General features: G+C 48.8%; 4 protein-coding genes across 4 annotated transcripts; 3 read left to right on the top strand and 1 right to left on the bottom strand.

Moving 5' to 3' along the window:
• Positions 1–1,116: 1,116 nt before the first annotated feature.
• COCVIDRAFT_26178 (hypothetical protein) lies at positions 1,117–2,166 on the top strand (the record flags this gene model as incomplete). The annotated part of the gene is made up of 1 exon (XM_014701657.1): positions 1,117–2,166. The coding sequence occupies one exon, from the start codon at positions 1,117–1,119 to the stop codon at positions 2,164–2,166; it is 1,050 nt and encodes a 349-aa protein (XP_014557143.1).
• A 123-nt stretch (positions 2,167–2,289) lies between these two features.
• Positions 2,290–4,154, bottom strand: COCVIDRAFT_37312 (hypothetical protein; the record flags this gene model as incomplete). Its single annotated transcript, XM_014701708.1, has 4 exons — positions 2,290–2,425; positions 2,476–3,678; positions 3,735–4,072; positions 4,128–4,154. The coding sequence occupies 4 exons, from the start codon at positions 4,152–4,154 to the stop codon at positions 2,290–2,292; spliced, it is 1,704 nt and encodes a 567-aa protein (XP_014557194.1).
• Positions 4,155–10,679: 6,525 nt separating this feature from the next.
• COCVIDRAFT_97901 (hypothetical protein) lies at positions 10,680–12,099 on the top strand (the record flags this gene model as incomplete). Its single annotated transcript, XM_014701707.1, has 5 exons — positions 10,680–10,841; positions 10,898–10,934; positions 10,985–11,052; positions 11,105–11,475; positions 11,595–12,099. The coding sequence occupies 5 exons, from the start codon at positions 10,680–10,682 to the stop codon at positions 12,097–12,099; spliced, it is 1,143 nt and encodes a 380-aa protein (XP_014557193.1).
• A 3,081-nt stretch (positions 12,100–15,180) lies between these two features.
• Positions 15,181–15,462, top strand: COCVIDRAFT_97868 (hypothetical protein; the record flags this gene model as incomplete). The annotated part of the gene is made up of 1 exon (XM_014701706.1): positions 15,181–15,462. The coding sequence occupies one exon, from the start codon at positions 15,181–15,183 to the stop codon at positions 15,460–15,462; it is 282 nt and encodes a 93-aa protein (XP_014557192.1).
• Positions 15,463–15,670: the final 208 nt, after the last annotated feature.

Raw genomic sequence — 15,670 nt, 5'->3', positions numbered from 1 at the left:
CTCGGATTAGTGGCTTAAGAATATCATTCTAAGTTGTAATGTGGTATTCTACTTTGTCAAGATCCTTATTGTTTGTTTTGTATGCCGCTGTGAGCAATTATTCCAGAATGTTTGGTTTGATTGCATACACGAAAGGTTGTCAGCACAGCTCGTGGAAGATTCAGTAACGACACACTTGGTTAACAAATGTGTCTCTTCAGCGGCAAAAGCGTACACACCGTTATTTACACTTCTCAATTGTCAACTGAATTTGTCTTCAATCAATCGCTTCGCCTTACATGACGAGAAATATCCAGTTACTGTTCGAAGAGTTTCGTATTCCAAACATGTTCCCTAGAACATAGCTGTGCAAACAGTGATGTTCGCATTCAATATTCAAAGCTCGTATCTATGTGTAGCAGGTCATATCGGTATTTGATGTTTGAAAATGACGAAGACAAAAAGCCTTGATTCATTTTCTCGCTTCGCGCCTCTGATTCGATGAAGGGCTAGCTGTAGAGAACAACTGGTGCATTGATATGTAATCGCATATGGTAGACTACGTAAAGTTCCTTTCGCTATTTGAGAATGATGCATTGTATTATCAATTTGTTTCCCATTTTATAGGCCATGAAACTGAAGTCAAGAACTATTACATACAACTTGATCGTCTGATATAGTACGCCAATCGACTTGGCCATTTCGTTCAGTGAAATTTTGCATAGTGAACCCATATCGCCCGCTGCAACATGGTATTTATGAATTACTGAGATCTTGCGTGACGTCCTTTACTGAATCTGCACATACTGACTTTCATTGACCAGAGTTGCGGCTACAGAACTGATGTAAATGCCTTGGTGAATATGTTGTATGCGGACGTAGTAACACATAATAGGGAAATGAGTTCCATAGTAGCTCCTACAATCTCATTGTTGGTTCTCAGCGATTAGGACAGTGCAAGTGAATTGAAAAGGAAGTAGCTACATCAAACACCCACATTCACTTCCCGCCTTCACCTCAATCGTCACTTCAACCCTTCACCCGCTACACTACCACTCACACACACACACTTTTACTACAAAGGTAACAGATCTTTTATTTCTCTCCCCCCATTACATCATTTACCACCAACTCAAAATGCCACGACCCTTACTCCCAAAACCGCCTCGCCCCTCACCCGCCATCGACGCCTCCGCACCATCACCAGTCACAACCCGCTTCGGCCGCCGCGTAATCCCACCACGAGACCTATCCCCCCCAGCCAGCAACCCACCCTCGCAACCCTCTCAACCACCTCAGACGCCCCAAAAAGTCACCACCACCACCACCACCACCACAAAGCTCCCAGCATACTACTCGCTCGCCCCCAGCGTCCCCTCCCCCTTCACCGGGTCCCTAGAAACAAGCCTCGATGCAATCCTCGCCTTTGGCCAACTCTACGCCGCAATCCCCGGCGTGACACCTCTCGTAACCGCACTTCTCGAGCCCGTCTCCCCTCACACAGACTGGATCGGTATCCTCTCGGCCCTGGAAACAGCAACATCGCTTCACTCCCGATACTTGATGACGGAGCTCCTATTCCTTCTCACACGCACACTGTTGCCCGAGCAAATCGCCGAGAACAGAGCGATGCTGGAGCGACTGTACGACCGCAAGAAGCAGCTTGCGATGCGGCTTTTGCTAAGGTACGATATGCTGCGTGAGTGGAAGATGGAACCGAATCCCGCGTCGTATCGCGAGCAGCCGGTTACGGTGGCGTCGGTGGTTCCGGTGCCTGGGTTCGTGGCGCCGGAGCCTGTCGTCGGTGTTGCGTCGCCGCGGTATCCGTATCGGAGGCCGTTGCTGTTGAATGTGATTCCGACCTTACTTGCGGGACCGGTGGGGGGGTATGCGTCGCAGAGTGTAAGGGATCGCATGAGGCATCATGTTACGGTGTTGGATGGGTATCTTATGCTTGGGGATGAGGAGGTGGAGGGGTGGAGTGATGGGAGGGTGAAGAGTACAGTGTGCTTTGTGTTGATGCATTGGCAGTGGTTGAGGGGGAATAACGATACGTTGGATGATTTGGAAATGATGGATTGGGAGGGGTTGGAGGGGAAGGCGGAGGAGTGCGGGTGGATTGGGGATGATACGACGAGGGTGCCTACAGGGAGCAGTGTGAAGAAGGAGTTGAAGTCGCTTGGATAGGAGAGGTTGACTTCTTTGCTTGAATAGTTCAGGAGAGGTCTATTATTTGTAGAAGGCTATGGGTTTGTGCAACAGTCGGCTAGGGAAGACATGGTTGCGAGGGTAGTAGAAGTCTAGTGCGCATTACAAAGCTTCATGCTGGTGGACGCTGCTGTTCCTTGTCCAGCGACGGAAAGTCTTGCCCTTCCACCAGAAGAGTATACCAAATGAACACCAAAGTGTAATCAAAGCTGCGTTAGTCATGATAGGCGGGATGAAGCTGGGGCCGTTAGTAAATGCTATCAATACAGTAGAAGTTGCTGAACTTACCCATCGTTAATAGACCAGGGAGTAATGAATTTTCCCATTCCGTAACCCCAAAGATTCTTGTTGACTGTTACTGCAACGAAAATTGATCCTGCTACAGGCTTGTACGAGTCAACGGCATAAGTGGTGGCGATACCTGGCAAAGCAGCGACCTGGATACCAGCGCATGTATATCCAACAATGACAATGACTTCCCACGCCCACTTGCGCTCATACCCAATTGAGACGACAATGTTTCCGATAAGCATGATGATGACGTAGGGAATCATAGCTGGCAATCGCATCTCGGGCTCACGGATGCCATTGTTCCTCCTTGTGCTTCGTAGCGACACCCAATCACTTAGTGGTCCAGCAGTGAAGAGGCCAATGATAGCACCGACCATAACAGCAAAGTTGGTGAAACCAACAGATACAGGCTTGAAGTTGTACGGCGGTGCGGCAAACACTTGGCTTTGCGTGAGATTGAGGGTGAGAAAACTGGAACATGACCAGCTGGCAACGAAAGCAGCAAACTCTACAATGGGAAAAGTAAAAAGTTTCCACGGAACCCAGATCTCAAGAAAGATGGTGCGGAAAGGGTTCGCATTTGGTTGGAATATCCTCCATTGCCACTTAGCAGGTTTACCCTTGCCGAGATGCGGATCGCGCCGTTCGGTTTCGGACATGGTGAGGTCCTTATTGGCAGTCGAGATGGCAGTCTCAGCTCTCTGGATATCGTTGGCATCCTGCTCTGTGTCCGAATTGCCAATCTCCTTTTGAGTGGATGTTTTGATTTTCTCCTCCAGAGAAGGTGTCTTCTCTTGGCCCTCTTGCACGGGTGCAGCACGCCTGTATCTTGTTTCCGGAAACGCGAAGACGCACATGAGGAACGAGAAACCCAAGAGGGCGGCGTTTAGCCACCAAAAGTCGCGCCACCCGACTGTCTCTGCCATGGAGCCAGACACGATCGGGCCGACCATGAGTGAGCCCATATACACTACCCAGTATAGGGTGTTCCACTTGCCACGGTCGTGCAAAAAGAATATGTCGGCAATGACCTCAGGCATGGTGGTCTCTGCAGGGCCTGCACCGATACCGTTGACGATACACGCGCCCATGAATGCGCCATAAGAGTTTGCCTTTGCGCGCCATATCGATGTGCCAAAGTTGATGAGCTGCGACAAAAGGAGTACGGGACGACGACCGAAAGAGGAGCTTATGGGGACCCTGACGTAACACCCGTTAGCCACCACACAAAGTTGACGGGGAATCGGGACGCTCACCAGATAAAATTACTGAAACCCAGGACAAGAATACACACGCCCGTGAATTGAACAGCTCCAGCCAAGTCTGTATCAAAAGCTTTCATAAGGGCAGGGAACATAGGCGAAAGAGCCAATGGACCGAATCCTTGAGAGAATGTAGCTACGGCTACCGATGCGATTGTAGCCGCCTTCCACGCGGGGCTCCAGTTGAGTGGATCGTTTGGATCATCACTGGGCTGCGGAACCAAGACTACAGCATGGTCGCCTTTGACGAAGTGGTGTGAGCCGACATCAGCCATGACCTCCGTACCGGGGAGAATCTCGGTATGCAACTCTTCCTCGAGTTGATGCCGCTCCTGAACACTGTCAGTAATGCGCTCAACAATAACAAACTAAGAATAGAAATCTTACATCTTCATTATAGTCGCGAGACGCCATGATGGCGGAGTCCGGTCTGAACCTTCACACAATCGAGGTGGCAATAGGGTTGCGTGAGCGCTGTTCGAGGCACCTTGTTCTTGACGGTTGATTGGGGAGGTGAGGACTTTGTTTGCAGGCCAGTTGTTTCAAAAGGTTATGGTCCAATTAAGCACTACTACTGCCCCGGTACCACTAGACGGGCCGCAGCTGACAGATACGGGAAAGAATTACGCCGCAATCAACTCCGGATGAAATGTCGATATTGGCGAATGGAAATAAGTTGAAACTCGTTGAAAGCCCAAAGACGGTGCCTTGCAGAGCCAACGCGGCCTTTCGGGAGGTTGGTGTTGGGGGGAGCACCCAGTGGTCAGGTCGTGCCGTCTTCTGCGATATGTGATGGAATATGTGATGAAATGAAAGATGCAGTAAGCCAGTTCAACGCACCTGTGAAACTGCGAACAGGATGCATGTATCAGACAACTGCGAACAGTATACATATATTTGACATTCGGTCATGTTTTCATAAGGTCTGGATTCACCGAGAGCTTCGAATGCTTAGTTAGTTTTGGTGATTGGTCAATATCGAGTTAGACCGAATGGAGGACCGAGCGGATGACGAGCCATGACACGGCAGATGCATGGACACATGCCACTGGCTACAAAGTCGACGCGAGCGCCCCCAAATACATTCTAGAGGGTACGGTACTTGGGAAATAAGACGACTTCGCGATTATCGTGCCGTGAGTGTCCAATTGCCGAGTTGGAGTTGAGTGGACTGGCATACCCGTGCTAAGCAGCCGATGCGGGGAAAGCTGGGGGATGCCCCACCAAGCGGCGACCTAAATCAGCCGCCACACTCACTCTCCCATAGAAAAAGTACATAAACACGTGCTTTGCAGCCTCAATGTCGGAGTCTTTCCTCGGTAGTAATATTGCTGACAAAATGACATGTAATAGACGGCACAACAACCTGCCGTGCCAGCATGTGCGCCAGTTTAACTAGTGGCCTAAAGTGGCGGTTGTAAGTAAGATTGGGGTTGTGCGGCCCCTGATATGTCCAGGGCCGTTGGGCGGTAAACGACAACAACAACAACAACAAGAAGAAAAAAGACGTCCGTGTTATTCTGTGGGGAAATGATGTGCAAGCAAGAAATCCTGGGGAAATCCTCATGCTCTATAAGTTTCATTTGCCGTTAAATGCACTGCATGGGTGTGCTCAACAAGCCTAATTTATTGGGCATTGAGCTGGGCGCCTAACAAGATCAACACCAACACAAGGTGACGAAACTACCAAGACGTACTTCTGAGACTCTGCCCCGATGTTTCAATACTCACTTGCATTGCTTGATATCTCTTTGCACTGGAGATTATGCACCTAAGCAATGTTTGCCACGTGCTTTCGTAGGGCACATGACAGCTGTCAGCTGTCAGCAGGCTGGGCCCTTCAGCCACACCCACACAGGCTTGCATATACTACTTTAATATGTACATACGCCAAGGTCGGTCCTGATCCTGGACAAAGTTAGCGCATCTGAAGACATCGCATGTAGGATCAAACGTCCCTCAGAATTGAGGCATGCGACACCAATAACGGCCGAGTCCTCCAAATGCATGTGTCATTATACTACCCAGAATGATCGACCGATTTGCTGGGCTGGACCGTCCAACTATGAAACTATAAGACCAGCAAATATAGCGTAGGTACACTTGTTTTATGGTCTGTGACAAAAGTACCTGCTGTTTTTGGATCACCCGATACATCTCAACAAAATAAAACATGAGAGCCAAGGGAGCTGGGGATTGCATAAAACTGTTTGGTTGGCATATCGACTTCTGCAAGCTTGGGAGGGGCAAAAAAAAATGTGTTGAATCATAGGAAAACAGGTTGTAAAGGGTGATGAAAGTGAGGGGCAAGTGCAGACGCATAATGTAAGTACACGTCGCTATAGCTCGAAAACAAAAAAGGGTCAGCCTGCAGTTTAATAAGACGGGAGTATTATAGTGTGGCCTTGCAAGGTTGATTTACTGGTTGGAAATCCGGGAGTGGCAGCTACGAACGAATACCGGGTGAGCAGGAAGACAACTATACCCGTTTTGGATGGGGGAGGGACTATAGTATGTGACATCACTTCTCCAAGTCTTCAGGGTCTTTTCGAATAGCAAACTCAAAATACGATATTTGGATTTGTAGTAGGAAATATGCCTCATCAGCTTACATGTATAGAGTGGAAAGTAATTGCAAGGAACACACGCATGGTAAATGTAACTGTAGAGATACGGAGGTTACATTCTTTCACAATACCTGAGAGTGGCATTATGCGATGCGTGATTTCAAGAATTAAGTCTGGTTTGTTCAGTGATCTCATGTTCCTCTTTGTTCCGGAAAATTTGGAGAACAGCACGGTAAAGAATCGTATACTCGGTCTCTCTTATACTTTGAAATCCAGTATCTCATACAACAATGATTGTCTGGATATAGAAAGCATGCTGGCTTAATTGTTCCAGGTATTACTAAGAGCTTAAAGTGACCGTCAAACGTGAGGCGTTGAAAGCTTACTGACTGATTTCATGCATCTCATTGAGTGGATGGAGCAAACTCGGGCGAAAGTGCGCTGTAGGTATGGTGATTGGTTGAGCAGATCCCCGGGGGTGCATGACATACATACTGTGTAGTATCTTATGACCCGTTTTAGTTGTGATAGAACATTGCTTAATAGAGTGTTAACTGTAAAGTATCTTCTCAAGGGTTGAATAGTTGTTGGTGTTTTGGTTTTGGATACAGCATACTGTAACAGGACACTATCACTGTCTCTTCGGCTGTGAGAAGCAGGCGCAAGGAGCACTCTAGTTCTTTGAGTAGATACATCTTTAAGCAATGGGTATGCTGAATTGATTGGCCATGTAAGCTGTGGTATTGCTTGTGTGAGGAGCCATATGTATTCGATAGATGGGAGTACAAATGTGAGGAAGGACTCATTGGTGTCACTTACCGATTTACATTCAAGCTATTGTATATCAGCCCCTTTCAGAAGAGTCCCCATGCGCTTAACTGCAGTCTTCACTTGAGTATCAGACTTACATCTTTCTTTTAGGATTAACACATTGTGGCGTGATTTCGAGCACAGTTATGTGCAACGTGTATGCAGTCTCGAATCTAAGCACCTGCATCATTGTGTCTCGATTGCAAACCCAGTCAAAGCAAGCAGTCACGCACGTATTGTGTAATCGATGATTGTGGTGGAGAGGCAGCGACAGCCGATCCAAGTGCTAGATTACGGGCCAAGACGCTACTACGCATCCCTCGTCTGATACGAGCTGACTTCGTACAGATCGAAATCTCCATACATTGTATACAGCTGTAGGCCGATTCTCAGCGACCGCTAGGCAATTCTTGTCAAGCCCCATTTCTCCAAGTTATCGCCAAAGTCAGCTCAGCCAAGCAAATGTCTGGGTCTTATCGTAGGCTAGAGGCTTAGTAAAGGTCATGCAGGCTCAAACTCTATTCTCCAAGCATGGTATGCGATCAGCTATTTGGCTACAAACTAACATGACATGGTACCCTGACTACTTCAACAGAGCCATGAACTAGTCGCGCTACGAAAGTACACTGGGCTGGAAAGGGGAACACTCTGTGAGCTCTGGTAGATCCACGCAAGTGCGTCGTTCACCTGACAGTGTTACATTTAGTGTGGATGGTGTGGCGGGAACGGTGGTATTGAACAGCATGATGCTCAGTGCAGTAGCGCCTGTGCATTTTCTTAGAACTCAGGGCTTACATTTGTCATCGTTGGAATATTCTCTGTGCACTTTCAGCAAAACAGCCGTTTGTTGAGAATGAAGAGCATTCGAGTGTCGTAATCTACTAGGGGTTTTGGAAAGCACTTCAACGGTCTGACAATTCTCCATAGTTTATGGTTCTGGTTGTCGGCAAATACAATGATTTCTGCGGTTTTGATTGGGCCAGAAATCTGTATGTGTGGTGCTGAAGTACGTCCATCATGAATGGTGGTGATCATCATGTAGCAAGGGTCTATTTTGATGTGAAACATAATCCGCAAAATAGAACCATTCGTAGGGCAGCAATAGCATAGCGTTGAACCACACCATCAGAATACGAGAACTCAATAATATAGCGCAGTGTATGGTAGGAGTGACATTGGTTTATACGCGAAGACGTTGGCCCGTTAGTGAACCTAATTGTAATAGACTGCATGTCTTCCTGTCTGAGACGTGTTTGTAGCATGACAAGAAGTCTTGTACTGCGCCCTTTCTGACTCGATGGTATGAGACATATCCGGGCCTTCTTGCTTCTCCAAAGTCGCACACACCTGCACTGAAGCCCGACATCAAGTGGCATTTCGCATGGTTGATGGTGTTGAGGGCCGGGGGTAAGGCGGAATGCCAAGCGAAGACATTCCCCGGTGAAACGCCACGAAAAAGTCCAAGCGACTGAAGCTGTGCTGGTATGAAGAAGGGTTTCAGCGAGGCGCAGTAGTGTTGGCAGTGTGCTAGACCCAGGCAAGACGGATATATTCGGATTTGCGGTACTTCATGTCAGCGTTGGCGAGCGTGGCAAGGAGAGATCTTCACCCGAGGCCGTGTGGTTGTGAGGCCGTTGGCCCGTGAGAACGATTGCTGGACATGGCTTGCAGCCCACTTTTGATTGACACTTCGGTCCACGGCAGCCAGGTCATCGTCGCTGCCACGTTTTAGGGATCTGTGAGACTCTTTTGGTGTGGAGAAGTGAGGATCATTCACGTGAGGGGCATAGTGCGCGGCAGAAGCGGACTAGCGTCTGGGAGACCCCTGCGACCCCTATCGTCCACTGTCGCTCTTCGTCGTCGTCGTACGTTGGGCGACATGGCAACATAGACGATCTCAATATCAGACTCTGACAGATGACGACTTCACCAGGCTTATGCTCTCACTCAGATTCCACGTGGTGGAGCAGAGACCTGTGGGAAAACCTTGTCCAACCTGGGGAATCCAGGTAGATGGCGGCTGCAGCTGGACGAATACGACCGACCCCAACCACGACGCAGCTGGGAATACAATGTACAACTGGTACATACTTACACACTCAAACGACGGCCGCCGGCCTTGGTCAGACCAATGACAGCAGCTGTTCCACAGCCAACGGCCCATTCCCACACGCGGAAAGCCAGTCCGACTCGCGTGCCGCTCCTGTGCCGTCTTCATGTCGGCTGCAGGTAGAAGAAATAGGCAAAATGCAACCAGGCCTCTGGGATCGTAATCACGCTTCTGTTCGTTTTGTGTCGCCCCAAATCGATCGTTCACCTCTTCGAGTCCTAATGCATGGCGACTAGGTGCTTGGCTGGAGAAGCGCGTGAGTGGAGCGCGCGCCGTCAATGCTGAAGGGCCATGCGCCTTAAGTATATCGCATGATTCTAATAGGTGCTTTGGACGCCTAGCGGCAGAGGGTACCAAGGTGGACCGGTGAACAGCCCATTTCTCTACTTACTACATGCGCCGGTCCTACTAGCCTCAGCCAGCCATTGCTCGAGAGTAGCAGAGGACTTATTCTACACAAAGTATACCCGTATGCCCAGCGCCCATCACCATGGCACAGTTGGTTGCATGGCTACCCAGACTTGCAGGAGATTTGGATGACCGAAAATGCACTTTACGACAATCAGGCTGCGTCTCCGAAAATTTCATTTGGGCCTGCGCTTCTGATCGGTGCGATGGGTATCCTGCTGACGGTACCCTGCAGCTCGCTTACATGATCCACGAATCGAATCATCCATATTCGATACGGCCTCTCCTGTGATCCTCCAGATCCCGCCACGTTCCTGCATACGTATGTTCGCGCCGACCAACTTGCCTGCAGATCCCTGCGGGTGCCGATTTGCTCTCAAGCCGACCCAGAAGTGGTAATATGTCCAACGGTGCAGACACGCCGACCCCCCCGGTCATAGCACGGCACAAGCAGCACACAGAGGCTTGCCAACCACAAAGTACCTCGTACTTGTTCACCTGAAACAATTTATCCGTCTGCCTACATGGATGGTGACACCATCTTGTTCAAGGGCATACCATACTCGTAGCCCGTTGGAAAAAAAGCAATTTACTCGCAACTGCAACAGCAGTGAGGTGGGATGAGACTGTGTGTGTGCAGTTACTGTGCACAAGCATTCCCACCCCCAAGGCACGACGCTCACGGTGTTTCATTCTGCTGTAGATCCCGGCAGCTCCCGGCATGTAACACAAGGCGTGCTAGGATCAACTTCTGTGACTGTCTCACAGTATCTCGTTGTTGCCATGTTTCGAGTCATGGATCCGCGGAAACTTTTCAGGCAGGCCTGCGATCCGTTGGGATCACGGAACTATTGGCAAAGGTTCCCGTCAAGCGGGTACCTGGAAAGCGGGGAACGTGCTTAAGGACGCTCATGGAACGTCCTTTAACCATGCTCTCACGCTACCCTTGCCTCAGGGACTCGAGGGTAAAATACTCATGCCTTCCCCACAGGGCTTATTAACAACTCGATTCTCCGGACGCCTCGTGGCTTGTACCATCACACCATGGCTGGATCATTATCTGAAAACTCACGAGGTCGTGAGGCCGTAATCATCTCCTCCGTCTTCACTGGTCTCGCTCTCATCATCGTCATCCTCCGACTATATACCCGGCTCTACATTCTTCGATGTGCAGGAGTCGAAGACCTGGGCATTGCCCTGGCCATGGTAAGTTGATGGATTGATATCTCAACCGCTAGGTACATCTGCTGACCCATTGCTAGCTCTGCTCAATAGGGCTTACCATCTGCATCGGTATCCGTACGTAGGCATCGTGACTTTTATCGTGTATCAAGACTGACCCTCAACAGAAGCAGAGTATGGAATGGGAAAGCACTTTCGCGATGTTCCACAACATGATATGGGAATCTTTTTGAGGGTAGGACTTTTGATTTCCCGTCTCCTCAGCACTTGCTAATCAGCCATCACAGGCCTTTTGGTGCAGTTTAATGGTTTACTACCTCTCTCTTGGATTGACCAAAGGATCCATGTTGCTTCAATACCGGCGAATTTTCCCAACAAAGGCCTTTCAAATAGCAAACTGGATCACCATGGCCGTCGTCATCTGCTACACCATCTGGACAGTCTTCTCTAGTATCTTTGCCTGCATACCTGTTAGGGCATTCTGGACTAAGGAAAAGGCTTCGTGTATCAACCAATTCGCCATGTGGTTCACCAATGCCGCTATCAATATCCTGACCGACTTCGCAATCATTCTTTTGCCAATTCCCGTCATTCGCGGTCTCAACCTGGGAAAGAGACAAAAGATTGGTCTCATTTCCATCTTTGCAGTTGGTGGATTGTAAGTGGTTTTCTTTTGCCTTTTTTCGTACTCGCGTGTGCCTGCTGGTACCCGTGCATGTCACATGCCCTTGAACCTAGTGTCACGTTTGTTTTTTATACTAACGCAAGATTTTGTAGTGTGTGCATTGTATCGATTCTACGCTTGCAGTCTCTTGTTGCGATTTCGAACTCTTCAGATCAAACCTACGACAATCCACCCGCGGCGACCTGGAGTTCGGTAGAAACCAATGTTGGAATTATTTGCGCCTGCCTGCCACTGCTGAGGCCCCTACTTGCGAAGTACTTTCCCAGAGCGTTCCCCTCCCGACACCGCAGCCAATACTCGCGACCCAACTACCCGGCAGCCTATGGAAGCAAGGGAGGCAGCAAAATACTACGCTCAAAGAATGAATACGTTCTGGATGGCACGAAGCGGTCGCGGGAATCCAACGATGAAACACGCGACATTCAGGTTGTCACCGATATACACGTACGAGTAGAAGGTTCCGAGGGTGTACAGCTGAGCGGATGGAAGACACAAACCGCCAATCCCCACTGGGACGATTCTTCATCAGCAAAGGACGCAGAAACAGCGAGCACTAGTGAGATGCTTGTCGAAGCAGCGCCTCTATCTACGCGATGATTCTGAATATTTTTTTCATTTTATTTTCTTTTTCGAAAACAGTGATACCATATAGTATTTTAACGAGACCTCACGGCTTATCATTAATAGAGCGATTACATTGCCCATTCATCCTGGCTGGAAATAGCCGCTTGTTGTCAGTCTACATGTCGATCGTGTTTGCATTACCTAGCGGTGCCTGGGGTTTGCACGCTTTTGGGGTTGTTTCCGACGTGCAAAACTCTGTGGTAATAATAACCCGTTCGGGATAGAAATGCGCACCCGGGATCCCTGCCGGCAGCCTGCATTGGTAGCAATTACCGGCGTAGCCAATCCATCATTCGACCTGTGGAATGGATGTCGCTCGGGTTACTAGCACCTGGTTTCGTACGAGTTTCTCGTCTCGGCTGGCACGCAATTTCTCGACGATCCTTCGGCTCATCGTGCCAAGCTAGAAGCGAACTAGACTTTCTTCCCCACCAACCGGCCCGAAGATTTATCCAGCCTACTTTCTATGGCGTCTGCTACCCCAACCGCATCATCATCCCCTTAATCTGGAGAGCCGCCTGTCCAGGTTGCAAGATGACGTCCAAGCGTGCGACAGCGAATGACAAGACTCTATATTAACATCCAGCCGCCGGCTAGATCTCGCAGACATATAATTAGGCCACCCACTTGCAAGGATGCCATTGCATGCAAACGCGACGTGCAACGTCATGCTAACGCACCGAGTTTCGCATCGCGATGCATAGTTTTGGCTAGCGCAACATGAAGTGTGTTTGGGATACACCAAGAGTCAGAACGCCACCCGGCCTCTCCTCCAACGTCGGAACACGAAAGAATTTCATACTAGATGACCCTTAATCTGTCTTAAAATATACATTCCACGCGGGAGAGGGACAGAATAAAGTTCAAGCGGGAAGCATACATGTAATTCTTTCACATGAAAGGAAAAACATGCGTGTCTATGCATAAGTCTGTCTAGAAACACCATAGAAACTCGACTCACCAAACGCATTCGAATCCACTGTGGAGCCTTTTTCTTTGCATAAACCCGGAAATGCCTCAGCCGCAATCCTTCTCTTCTCCACTCGACACCTCTTGGCCCGCCTTACTTACATATCGCGAATGCTACCCAACGAACCCCACCAGTAACCTACAGCACTGACATGACAGTCCCGTTTCCGCGGATCAAGACCCTACGTACTTATGTAAGGTAATGGCGCTACATCCAACAGCTGTCGCATCGTTGCGTGTGGCCAGATGTCCTGGTACGTGGGTCGCGTTGCGTAGCGAGTATACAGTATGTACGTAATCGGACGCCTCGTCCACAACACCGTCTTCCCACGGCGGCGCCACTTCCACAGCGCCACTCCGCGGCACCCTGAGAAACTCGGATCGCTCCCGGAGGGACACCTCGTCATGTGTGGATCGCTTGCGGGATCGTCTTTAGCATTAGGACTGACATTTGACATTTTGCTCTTAAAGGATCTACTTCATTTGGAAGGATCTGGCCGAGGTGTGGGCCTGGGAGGATCGCCGGCAGGGCTGCTGAGCCGCGACCCGCGACGGAGTATCTATGGAGATGACTCGGGTGCTTTGTAAGATGTGGTATTGCTACAAGAACGAGTTCTTTGCGCAAGCAAAACTATTGATTTGGGGAGACTGCAGCGATCGTCAGGGTGATTAAATACCCAGAGTATTGGTGAGTGGAGCACGTGGCATCGTATCGGATCTCATCTGATCTGATCTCATCTACTGGACACGACGATCCCCGCGGGGCATGGATGTAACATCAATGGTTTGTTTTTCTTCGAGTAAAGGTATTTTGGAAATGCAAACGCGCCAACTCCACAATGAGGCGTCTCTTGAATCGGTCGTGCTTGAGGAATGACTCTGAATCTGTGGATACGATTGACGAAGCGTCAAGTCGTTGGTCGCTGTCAGAATAGTCAATGATACCAGCCCCCTCTTGCTAGCTCAATCTGAAAGTGGAGGTTTGCTGGTAGTATCCCCTGAGTCCATTGAATTGCCGTGAGCGCGAACAGTTCTAAGGCGAAGTGGGCGACAAGAGCTAGAGACTAGTTATATCCACTTCCTCTTTTGTTCATGATTTATCAGAATGTCCAGCTGACTTCAAACGGTACGAGACGTCTTGTGAAAAGCGCAAGTCCCGCGGCGAGTAAAGATGTCTGCAATTCAGTAGTGCCGAAAGAGCATTGCATACGTCCTAGATATGGAAACAATAAGGGGGTGGATAGAAAGTTTACTTTGGATTGTTTGGATGATGAAAATGATAGACACGCAAGACCGTGATTTGTCTGGACTGGATGTGATCAGCGAGTAATGATCACATCCAGTCCAGACATCCAACTCATCTTCCTCCCTCCTCATCCCATTCCTTCTTGCATTCCAATAGCCACTCCAAACACTACTATTACCATCGCCATCTCCAATCCTAATCAAGCGCACCTGCCAAACTCACCTTCTCCTCTTCCACCCCAGCTCCCACCGGATCAACAATACGAACGAACAAAGACATTCAACATCCATCTTCTACCTGCTAAACCCAGAACCAAATCACCACTCTGCACTACTTATCCCCCGAAGAGTAATAACTACTCACGTGCGATGTACCCTCTTCCTTTCAAACCCCATATCGCATCTCCCACACCAAGACTTATCTACCAATTAAGTATTACCAAAAAAAACCCGGTACATGCGTAGTACAATCTCCAACCAAATCGTTCAGAATTTTTCTTTGCCATTGGTTCGGAAAAAATTAACACGGGAGAAATACCCGGTGTTCGAGAAGGGATTACTGGATTGGGCGGAGGGGCGGGTGCGGAGAATATTCATGTAGGAACTTGAGGGTCCTGCGGTGTAATTTGGAAGAAAGAAAAAGCGTGTAGAGTGAATAGAACACGTGTGTGTGTGTACTTATTTGATAGATTTTTTTTCTTTACTCTTAGGAGATCTCAGTTTAAAAAAAAATAGTCTCGAACCAAGATTATTATTATGGATGAATGTAAGATATATAGTTATACTACGACTAATCTATAAATATATAAGGGTCAATGTGATGAGTTTGTGATTTGTAAGATGGAACAAAGGAAAACTAATAACTCTAGTGACATATCGCAAGGTGTACCAACACTGATTCGCTGGATCTCTGCGACGTCTTCCTTGCTGGCGATCTTTAGTTGCTGTGGTGATTGGGTCGGTTGGTGTGTGTGTTTCCCTAACGATGGTTGGATGGGCGTGTTTGTTGGGGGTGCTGGGGTGTGGTGTGTCATGTGGGTATATGCGGGAGGGGGGGGGGCTGATTTGATATTGTTGTTATTATTGTCATGGAGTGTGGGGGTTGTGTTGGAATGGGTATAGTGGGAGTAGAGTGGTGCAGTGATTGTAGATTTCCAAAAGTCGAAAGGATAAGGTATGGTAGGTTACTATGGATTTTTGGTGTCGGCTTTGGCTTTGTATGGTTTGGGGTAATGTTTTTGTTCAAGGTGGACATGGGTGGTCTTTTGCAACGCTGCCGATAAAAGGCCTACAGTCATTCTGCTTAGGCTGTTGTTCTTGCAGTAGGTCA

Source organism: Bipolaris victoriae, assembly GCF_000527765.1.
Source record: "Bipolaris victoriae FI3 unplaced genomic scaffold scaffold_37, whole genome shotgun sequence".
Taxonomy (NCBI): Eukaryota; Fungi; Ascomycota; class Dothideomycetes; order Pleosporales; family Pleosporaceae; genus Bipolaris; species Bipolaris victoriae.
Note: the sequence above shows the minus strand (reverse complement) of the source record. Positions and strands in the feature narration are given on the sequence as shown.